The 11,686-nt window shown below is 30.4% G+C and overlaps 1 protein-coding gene across 1 annotated transcript; it reads left to right on the top strand.

Annotated features, from left to right (window-relative positions):
• Positions 1 to 897: 897 nt before the first annotated feature.
• LOC125856100 (homeobox-leucine zipper protein ROC5-like) lies at positions 898 to 7,930 on the top strand. The gene is made up of 9 exons (XM_049535671.1): positions 898 to 1,010; positions 1,775 to 1,892; positions 3,443 to 3,970; positions 4,638 to 4,730; positions 4,837 to 5,046; positions 5,408 to 5,591; positions 6,323 to 6,588; positions 7,168 to 7,257; positions 7,553 to 7,930. Exons 1-9 carry the CDS (start codon positions 898 to 900, stop codon positions 7,928 to 7,930), a joined length of 1,980 nt encoding a protein of 659 aa, XP_049391628.1.
• The last annotated feature ends 3,756 nt before the right edge of the window (positions 7,931 to 11,686 follow it).

The following is an 11,686-nucleotide window of genomic DNA, read 5'->3' as shown; positions in this document are numbered from 1 at the left end:
CAGACTTAAGCTTGTCATAGAGTTTTTTGTCATAGTATTGACTGTAAGCACACTAATTAAAGAAATCAAAATAATAAGTTAACTGAATGGAAGCCTTGGCGTAGTATCTAAAGTTATTGCCATGACTTAGGACATTGCAATATGATTAAAAATATATGATTTTTCTTTTAGAAAACATTTTGATCGAAGAGACATAATTATATGTCTATTTATGAAATTTAACATATGATTCTATTTTCATAGAAAATATATAAATAGGAAACCATATTTACTAATCCCAAACAAAATATTTTGTGAAAGATAAACAAAACAAATCACAATTCTTATCTTGTGTTCACACTTTCTATTCTCTGTAATTTTCCTCCTAATTTTTTAGGCATAATACATAAATATGCTTTTTAACTTGGTCTCATTTCATATTTATGTCATCCAATTTTGGGTGTGCGTAAATAGACACTGAAACTTGTATGAAATTGAACAAATAAATACACACGTCCTACATGACATCCTTTATGATAATTTGTGTCCTATGTATATTATGCCACATAGGACTGATGTGTTTACTTATTGAACTTTGTAGAAGTGTCACTCTCTACTTGTGCACACTAAATGTTTAAGGGGATAAATGTTAAATGAGGCAAAGTTAAAGAGCACAATTTTAAGTCAACTTCTATATAAATATATCACTTACTATGAATTTATAATGTTTCTCTCTATCTCTATTCATCAATCAAAAGTGTGTAAAGATCTGTCTTCTATATATCTCATTTCTCTTAGTTCTATCTTAGTTATTTCGTATATAAATTGATTGGGTAAATCATAAATCCAACCGATTAAAACTTGGTTTTTCCTGATCTCTTTGTTTATGTTTTTTGAACAGAAAATTATCAAAGAAAAATGGCAGATTCTGAGAAAGAACATGCTGGAGAATCATCAACGTGCCAAAAAGGATTAGAAAGGGAAAGGCAATGCCACAGCCTCACCGTGGCACAAATTCATCAACTTGAAGCGTAAGATCAATTTTTTTTATTAAAAATAAAGAACTTGAACATTCATATATGTTTAATTTTTTTGTTTGTTTGTTAAAGAGATGATGTTATTTTCTAAGAGGCATGAGTGAAGAAATCAAAATTAAATAGTGATATAATAATTAATTTTCTATATTTGTTTTTTGTGCATCAATTTATGTTTAATTGTTGTTAATTTCATGTGTTTATTTTTCCTTTTGTGCGGACTCGACTAATTTAGATTCACATTAAAAAGTTCCACTAATCTTGATTTACATAAAAAAAAATCAACTTCAAGTCCCATGTAACCTAGATTTGCGTTGGAAAATTTCACTTTAGAGCCCGAGTAATTTAGACTAGTGTTGGAAAGTATCACTTTTGGGATAAAATGTTCCCTACCATAGGTGACAACTGACAACTCCAAGTCCAGGACACGAACACTTGCACGAGACTTCTTATTTAAGGATAAATGAGTACTTAGCTCTCACCAATCCTTGATGAGTAGCTGGTACCTTCTCTAAGGTATGACTAATCTAAATTCACATTGGATATTAAGTTCCTTTTTGAGGTAAAACATTCTCTACCAAGGATACCATTAATTTTGACACTCAAATTTGAGACCCCAGTGAATGATAGAGAATTAATTATCAACTAACCATATCTTTTTGATGATACATAAAGTCTTTTTCATTCTTTTCAGTTTTAGGTTTGTTTCTTTAAAAAGTGACTAATGATCATTGTTCTTTTTTGTAAATTTTGAAATGAAGATTCTTCAATGAATGTTCGCATCCAAATGAAAATCAACGAAATCAACTGGGTAGGAAAATAGGGCTTGACCCTAAGCAAATCATGATTTGGTATCAAAACAAAATGACTCAGACAGAGGTAATATTAATTCATTTGTCCTTCTTCTATAAATGTAGTTATACTTAATTGATGACTTATTATTGTTGTTATCATTATTACTATTGTTGTTCTTGTTCTTGTTATGCAATAATTAGAAATGAATGACTAATTAAAAGTAAGGAAGACTCCATGGTGTTGCCAGTGCATCTCTTTTGTTAGTCCCCAAAATTTCTTCTTCAAACTTGCTTACGTTGTTCGAATGTGTTGTTTAATACAACAATTTATTCTTCTACTACGAATTACTACATTTACTTCCTTATTTTATTTTTCTTCCCTTCATTTACAATCAACTCTATTATTGACGATTTGACTTTTTCATAAAGAAAGTAAAAGAAAAAAGGTTTTACAACTAGGAACTAATGATTTTCCTTTTATGAATTCTTTGACTAATTATAGAAATCTTGGATTATTAAATGTGTGGTTTGAACTAAGTCCAAGATAGTCAAAAAGGTTTGAATAAACAATGATCGGGTTAATGAATTATTTGGGATGAGGTGGGCTTAAAATAGACCACAATCCAATATTCCAACTCTAACGAAAATTTACTATTTTTTTGTTTGTTTTGTTGTTATTTGACATGGCTGATCTGTCTTTATTTCCCAGTCTAGTCAGGATGGTTTGAATAAACAAATGAGTGGGTTAAAGATTATTTGGGATGAGTTGGGTTAAAAATGAACCACAACCTATTTTCTAACTTTAACCATAATTTTATTTTCTTAGTTTTTTTTCTTGTTATTTCTTTACTAACAAAAAAAATCAATTAATTTGTTCTTTATGATTATATGTGATATCTCATTTCTAGCTAATTCCTTAACGGATATTTTGAAAGGAATCATATATGCCTTATCTACGCTAAGACATGGTTGATTTGTCCTTATTGTTTACAACACTCTCAAGCATTTTTGTCACTCAATTTACCATCAGTGAAAAGTTTTCTAAATCATGTAGTATTTATTGTTTATTCCTAATGAAATGGTATACAAGAACTCAATATGACGAACGGTGAACCTATAATCGTCCATGCAAAGTAAAATTTCAAATAATAACTATATTTATGTACTTCTTCTTTTATATCAAATATTTCGCTTGATAAATTTCTCATTTTGATATTTCAATACACAGTTTATATTTGAATATGTGTAAACTTAGATATTACTGTAGATATTTCATGTCTAAACAATTATGGCTCGTCTTTGAAAAATGTAGTCTCCTTCTAAAGTATATAAATATCAAGAAGTTCTCGCTACATAAATTTAGCATCTTGTACAAGTTAAACAAAAATACGATTAATATATGTTTTCTTTAGAATTCCTAGTAGATCATATCAATTTCACGTACATAAAATTTACAAGGGGCTAGTAAGAACAACATAAAAGATTTTTACGTTGATATAACTTGCAGATAAGTTTAATAAAATAGTATATGATACAAATTCCATCAAATAATATATGACGATAATGATGTGATGATGATGTGATATGATTACTTAGTATAGTAAGTAACTTAAGAATTGTTTTTTTGTTTTGCAGAACGAAAGAATATTGAATATCATCCCAAGTGTTCTTGAAAGGTCTTCTGTGATGGGTTCAAATTTTGCACCAAAAAAATCCACTCTCGGATCTCCATCAAATTCATCTAATGAAAGTTTGTTGAGACAAAATATATGTGGATCTCTCAATGCATATCACCCTACTTTTCATCAAACTAATAATACTAATGTTAGAGAACATACAATAAATACTAATAATATCCCAATAATTTCCTTATCACTACAAGAAAATTATAAATTTCATCATGATAATAGGGATAAACCATCTATTTTTGAGATTGGTGTTGCAACTATGAATGAAATGGCTGAACTTTTGAAATTGAATAATCCAATTTGGATAGAATCACCATGTTATGAGGGGTGTTTTATTCATCGTGAGGTTCATGACAAGTTATTTCCAAATCAATATCGACCTTCTAAATCACCGACTACTCGATTTGAATCATCGAAGGTTTGTGGAGTTGTGCCAATGAATGCAATTGAGTTGGTTCAAAATTTTCTTGATCCGGTAAGTTTCTTGAACGCTTTCATGTTATAATTGTACACCTCACGAGTGGTACATATTATTTGTTTGGACTTAGGTTGATATTTCTTTAAAATGTGTTAATACTAGGGTCTAAGTCTTGCTTCATTTAATATATATATATATAGCTCTCTCTCATGTGTTTAAAAGGGTAAACAATGTGTGCGCTAACAACTTTTTGGATAGATTTATTGGAAGTAGCCAATGATTTATAATTTGGTATAAACTAAAAGCTTTTGATGTACCAAGCTAGAATCATGACTTTCAAACTTGGGAAACTGAGAGATCGAAGATACTAGTATGACTTCTTATGTTTTAATGACTTTTGAATTTTATCGTTATTTTGATTGACTTAGAATTTCTGACTATTTTTAAATTGGCCATTTTGTTTTAATTTTCTTCCATAATATAATTAATTAAGATGAGTTCAAATAGATTGGCAAATATGGACAATGAGTGTTTATATAGGAGTTTTAGGGCTAACCAAAAGAAAAATAAGTTAATTACATGAGTTTCAAGCAGAAATTTGGATTAACAATCCGTTTATTTTGTTTTATATGACTCTGATTAGTTGAATCTATTTTGAAGCGTAACTATTCCTCTTATTTAATCAATAATCATATACTTAAAATGATTGATTTTGTATATGCAGATTAAATGGATGAACATGTTTCCTACTATTGTCACAAAAGCTAGGACTATTGAAGTACTTGATTCGGGAAATATGGGAGGCTCTATACAATTGGTAACATTATATTAGTTCATCTTTATATCTTTTTTCCTAAATATTAAATAAATATTAATTTTTATTCATAAAAATAAACTAATTTTTTCTTGGTTCTTGAAAACAGATGTATGAAAAGTTGCATATTCTATCTCCTTTGTTGGAAGCTAGGGATTATTTCTTTATACGTTATTGTAGAAAACTTGATCAAACAACATGGATTATGGTGGATGTTTCATATGATTTAATCAAAGAGATTCAAAGTGGTGAACCTTCTCATGCTTGGAAGTTTCCTTCTGGTTGTGCAATTCGAGATATGGACAATGGTGAAAGTATGGTAAGAATCATCTACTTTCTTTGTTGTACGCAACTTTATCTTGTATTTCTATAAGAGTTTGTTTGTTTCAACAACCTTATAAGTTGTATTTTTGGATTGCATTAGATTCAATACATTATTTTTAATCTTAATTTAATAGTGTTGAACCTAGCTCACATTATGTTATTCATGCCTAAGAAGTTGAAATACAAACAAGAGTGGATGAATTATTTTCTCCTTATATGATATTACAGAATCCTCATCTTATAAACCATTACTAAAAAATACATTTTTTCAACGTACGTTCCTATCATAAATGTTTCCAATGGTCAAGCTAAATATATATACTTTTTTGCTTTCTTGATTGTTTTTTTCCTTGTAGGTTACTTGGATTGAACATGTTCAAGTAGATGAAAAAATTCAGGTTCATCATATCTTTAGAAACTTGTTGATTGGTTATGAAACATATGGAGCTAAAAGATGGATCATTACACTTCAAAGAATGTCTGAGAGATACAATGTTGAAGTGGGTGCAACATGTTTTACTAGGGATGATCTCAAAGGAGGTTATGTTTTATGTACCTTACTTTATATATTTACAGTCTTTTGGATTTAAATTTATATGATAAGATAAGGATTTATGTAAAAAAAAAAGTTAGTCACCTCAAGGAGATTTTGATTAAGGAAAGAAAATCTTGATGGGGTCCAAATCCATCCTCTTTTCTTTGTTTGTTTTAAACATAACATTTTTTTTAAAAAAGTTTTCTTTTTCTATAATGTGGCTTGACGTGAAAGTTTTATTATTTTTTCTTTTTGAAAATATAAGTTATTTATCGTTGTTTGACTGAAGAAAATGGTAGTTTCCTAAAGTGGCTGAAAATGACCACTTCTATTATATTTTGGCATAAGTCATTCTCTTTTCAATTATCTCAATTGTTAAATCAAAACATGTCCTATTGAAGTTCTAGAGAAATCTTTTCCTACTAAAGGAGGTAGGAAAAATGATCACTTGTCTTTTATTTTGGGAGAAGCCATTTTCCTTCACACTCATCTCAACTTTAACATTATATCAATGCTTTAACGTCACTCATACACTATTATCATCTTTAACACTTGAAGATCTAATCAAAACATATATAATTTGATAATATTATTATCAATAGGATCAATCTTAAATAATTTTTTCTAAATATTTTTCCAAAAATAAATTATTCTCTCAAAAATGTTTTTATCACACACTTATTTGATAAGTCAATATTCATTTATCTTTTCTTTTTTTTAATTTTGTATTTTTCAGTGGTTAATGATCCAGAAGGTCTCGACAATGTAATGCAAATATCTCTAAGGATGGTGAAGAGGTTTTGTGAAATCTTAAGCATGACAGGAAATTTAATTTATCCAACTTCATCACAGTTGAACAGTGAAGATAGAATATCGATAAGAAAAAATGTAGAATTTACCCCAAAAAAAGGCTTCATTGTCACTGCTTCTACTTCCATATGGCTTCCTCATTCATTCCAAACTGTTTTTAATTTTCTCAAAGATGATAATACAAGGTGTCAGGTATGTTTGAACATCTTTATAGTGACATGGTTTGTTTAAATATTTATTTAGTTGTTATATTGAAATGATGATATTGATATCGGTATTAAGGAAAACTTATATGCTATACTTGAATGTTGTTATATATAGGTTTGATTGTATGTATATTTTCTCTGAAGATTCAACTTTTAATGCATTGAATCAAACATCTGATAAAAAATAAATTTTATGTTATCAATTTTTGTGCAACTTGTTTTTTAAACCAAACAAACCCTAAAACTACACTTATAAAAAGTAAGAGAATCTGAACTCATAAATTTAAAAGTAAAATGAGTTATTTGTTAAGAATCTTCGAAATCATTAAGTAATAGTCCTGAATTAGACTAATCTACTAATACTCATACTCAACTCTTATATTATGTTATCTACATGTTTTCTTGACATTCATTTTACATAACTTTTTTTAATTTTTAGTTTTATTATATGATCTTTAAATAATCATCTCATGAACTAACTTCTTACTATTACATTATAATTTTGTTTATCATTTTTTTATGATTTTATTTATCATTTGATTTTGATTTCAATTTTTATTTTTAGTGGGATGTTTTGACCGTTGGGAATAATGTGACTGAGTTAGCTCGAATAAATAGAGGAAGTATTCTAGGAAACAATATTACAATCATTCAGGTATTTGTCATACTTACTTATTAATTTGTTATTTTCTGCTTGAATTATCAAATAATTGTATTTCACTATTTCGCAATAATCAAATAAACTAACTTATATAAGGATTTATCTATGAAATTTGCCATTGAACTATTTCCAATAGGATACAACAAACAAGATTCTTTGATAATATGGTAGTAGATGGGAATAGTGATGACTTTTTTGTTGTTAAGCTTTAAAAAAAATATCTTTCACTAATTCTTATTTTTTTAGTTCTTACACTAACATTTCTTCAATTGTTGTAATGTATATGCAGCCTTATGTATCAAAAGAGAACAACATCTTAGTTCTTCAAGAGTCAGGCATTGATGAAATTGGAGCATTTTTAATCTATGCACCCATAGATGCACCAACAGTCAATTTAATTATCAATGGAGGTGATGCCAAAAAAGTTACCACTTTGCCTTCAGGTTTCATCATAAGTCCTTATGGTCACTACTCCTTGGGCAAAGACAATAATGGAAATGCACAAAATGGTTCAATTTTGACAGTAGCTTTTCAAATATTAGTTATTGGTCATCCCAATGATAATTCAATCTCTCAGAAGGAACAGAAGAGTGCAGTGACTTCTGTTCATACCCTTTTGAGCTCTACAGTTTTAAAAATCAAGACAATATTGGATTGCTCGGATTAAGGATTATAATGGTTTAATTTCGTACTGTAAGGATGATGGTTGTTCTTCTTGTGCTCATATGATATTTTCAAGACAGTGAGATATGTTATTGAAATTATATCTTATATTGATAGACTAAATGTGAGATTTCTCTTTTGTTTTGTAACTTAATTTAGCCTGTTTTGATAAATTATCAAAAATATTCTCCATATTTTACTGTTCAATTTGATAAGTACTTTTTTGTTCATTATGTTTGTTCTTTGTCATGTACAAATTTCACGCCTTTTTGATTTTGCAAGTCAAATCTAGTGTAGTAATAATATATATAACATTCATGATTGGATGCACTTATACATAAGAATTTAATAATGTGGTCACCTGCCATCATGCTTTTAATGCTATATATTCTTTTTCAAAATATCTAACTTGTATCCTTCATTGATATACTTCAACTTCCTCCACCTCCGCCTCCTCCCCTTCTATGTTTTGTTATAGTAGGCACAATAGTATTTTCTTTTTTGCACATTACAATCAATTTGTGTCCTTGGAATCGAAATTAAATGTATATTTTTTTCGGTTTATTATAAAAAAACAGGTCATTAATATAACACAACTTTGTAATTACTTGGTGACACCATCACCCAAAGTACAAAAAAGCCTAACAAATTATACAATTTGTGATGCTAACTATGTACCCAAAAAAACTCATCTTACAAAAACACTACCTTTGCTATACTTCGACCTAAGAATGAGCATTTGGCGCTTGTCAAGTTGAATTTGGTCTTCACTGTAAGATGTTGGAAGGAATCGATTGAAGTCCTCGTCGTTGCTTGATGAGAATTTAGCAAGAAAATTACTTACTTGGTTTCCCTCTTTAGTAATACTAAGTAATTTGGATTCCATCCCTCTTCTTGTAGTAAATGATGTCGTCCACAATTTGCTTAAGATTCAGGTTGGAAGCATCCTCCTTTTACCTTGTTCGTGTTCTAAATTAAAATTTGTATGTCCATTATTTGAGACCACCAATTCACTTTGTCTTATTGCTACTACTACAATGTATTGAAAAGGAGAATGTGATGATCTCACAACCTAAAGTATCCCCTAGGTGTTTATAGGACCCCAACTGTCCCTACACAGGACGCTTAGCATATATCATACAAGATAATAGAAGTAAAGAGTTCAAAATCATGGTTTTATATCATAAAGGAGTTTAACAAAGTACAAGTCTAATCATAAGTCTTAGTAAGCCATCTATTACATCATAAGGAAAGTGATTGGGACGTAACCTTACATCACATACAAATCTGAAAACTAAAGAAAGACATGACCAAGTAAAAGTATCTCGGTCCTCAAAACATGAGGATTCACCAATCTTCAATGTCAAAGAAATCAACTAGCCACAAGTACAGGAGGTAGGAGCGTCAGATCTTGCATTAGTGAAACAATGTAGGCACAAGTATGCATTAGTACATGGAATGTACTTAGTATGGGACAATATGCATCAAATAGGCATGGTAGCATGAATGACTTAAACCACGTAGTGCATGACCAACATTTGAGCATTTAAAATCTTAAAGAAGAAAAGTCACATACAACATGAAATATAGTCATTGCATTTAAAATAAGAGACATAAAAAAGCTTTAAAGAAACATAGTCATTTTTATGGGATCTTAGCTTTAATCGACAAGAAGACAATGCAAGCTATATCATGGAATCCGGTATATTCCTCATGCCGAAAGAAGGGGATTCTACTTGCCAAGTTATAATCCGTACATATGATATTTCCAAAGTGGATCCACTAGCTAGGTCATTTAAGACAATCCTACGAAGGTACGTAGTTTGAGACTAGAGGTTGCTACTGGAGACTACCCTATTTGAGCCTCCACCTCAAAGATCTCTTGGTGCTAAGTCTAAATCCCAACGAAATAGAAAAAAGTCAAATATTAATGTAACATAGAAAAGGCAATGGTCAATACCAATCAACACTTTTGAGATCAAAACATACAATAGCTCCTTAAACACAATTCAACAAGGATGAGAAAACTTTTTCACCAATGTGAATCCATATGTGAGAAATATCTTTCACAATCATGATCACAATAGCATGTGAGAAAAGCCTTCGTAATAACATTGATATTTCCCTTTCAAAGCATCCCAAAATCATTTACAATAACATGCACGTCTTCATGAATTCATAGTTAATAGGTTTATGGATTCATCATAGGTTCATAGTTGAAAATCATATTAGGCATGGTCAATATAATTTTAACTAAACATAATTATTAACATTGAAACATGCATTAGAAAACTTAATCAACAACAATAAATCTTAATTGGATGAAACCCACAAAGATTGAATTAAAACCTTAACTTGATCAATTAAGTTGAAATTCAAGAATTGAAAACATTGGGGAACCCATGAAGGAATGGACTAAATGGGTGAATACCCACATATCTTGCTACTCAAATCCCAAGATGAATGGTGAATTGAAGACTTGAAGCTCCTTCTTCTTCTTGCTTAGGTTGAGAGGAAATTGGGGAGTGAATTTGGCTAAGTTTTGGGGAATTAGGAAAATGGGTTTGAAATGGATAGTTTTAGGAATTAAAATATTTATATAGGGCTTACGTTAGAAGATAAAACGACATAGTATTAGTTTAAAATAATTAGGGAAAATACCCAAAAGCCTTTTAAAAATAATTGTCAAAGCCCTTCTACGGTTTGGACCAACGGTCCGTAGAAAGGTTCAGAACCATAATTTTAGACCAACTTTAGAAGAGAGCTGTCTATGGCTCATAGGTCTTCCAACGGTCCGTAGACACCAGTAGAAGAAACTAACTTGACCCCTTAAAATTCACTAAGTTATGGACCTACATGCGAGACCCCATTTACGACTCGTAGATCAATTGACAACCCGTCTTGGTGGATCATAGAAAGAGGTACTAGGACTTGATTTTAAAATTTATTTTTCCCCTTTTCTACGAGACTGGTCTACAACCCGTAGAAAGTCCTAGGGGCGTAGACTGGTCTCGTAGACCTGAACCTAGTGTTGCCATTTAATGCAGTCCTTCCCCTTTGAGATTTGAGGTGTTATATTATCTGCCCCTTGAGAATATTCGTCCTCGAATGGAACTCAAGGCAATACAAGGAGGATATGAGAAGAGATGTAATAGCCCAACATGAATGCAACTCCATCAAATCGCACATAATCAAGGAGGAACGTCAACTCCAAGCTAAAACATATTTAAACATCATTTCATAGGGCACACATGCAAATTATGCTCAATTGCACATAATCATGAAGAAAACAATTAAGCTAATTCAAATTCTCAAAATCATTTTTTTCATGAGCATACATGCATTAGAAAACTTGAGAATGAAAAATACACATGAATCCAAAAGAATGAACCATGGAAAGATAAATACCTCAACCAAGATTAGGATTAGAGGGAAAGAGATGGCGATAACATGACATCATATCGGCCTCAGCCTCCCAAGTTTCACCCTCAACCCTTTGCTTCCTCCACAACACTTTCACGGATGACACTTCCTTATTCCTCAACTTTTTAACTTGTCGGTCGAAAATATCAACTGGAACTTCTTCATAAGAAAGGATCTCCTTTATATCAAGACTCTCCAATGGTATAACAAATGTCGGATCACCAACACATTTCTTCAACAAAGAGACATGAAAAATCGAATGTACAAATGCTAAGTCATTAGGCAAATCAAGTTCGTAAATAATTTTTTCAATATGCCTTAAAATATGATATTGGCC

The sequence above is a fragment of the Solanum stenotomum genome, chromosome 2 (assembly GCF_019186545.1).
Source record: "Solanum stenotomum isolate F172 chromosome 2, ASM1918654v1, whole genome shotgun sequence".
In the NCBI taxonomy this organism is placed as follows: Eukaryota; Viridiplantae; Streptophyta; class Magnoliopsida; order Solanales; family Solanaceae; genus Solanum; species Solanum stenotomum.
Note: the sequence above shows the minus strand (reverse complement) of the source record. Positions and strands in the feature narration are given on the sequence as shown.

Excerpts from the sequence above, each read along its gene's own strand:
- LOC125856100 (XM_049535671.1), top strand. The coding sequence starts at position 898 with ATGGCAGATTCTGAGAAAGAACATGCTGGAGAATCATCAACGTGCCAA. Across the intron at positions 5,047-5,407 it reads TGGACAATGGTGAAAGTATG|GTTACTTGGATTGAACATGT; the intron begins GTAAGAATCATC and ends TTTTCCTTGTAG. Across the intron at positions 7,258-7,552 it reads ACAATATTACAATCATTCAG|CCTTATGTATCAAAAGAGAA; the intron begins GTATTTGTCATA and ends ATGTATATGCAG.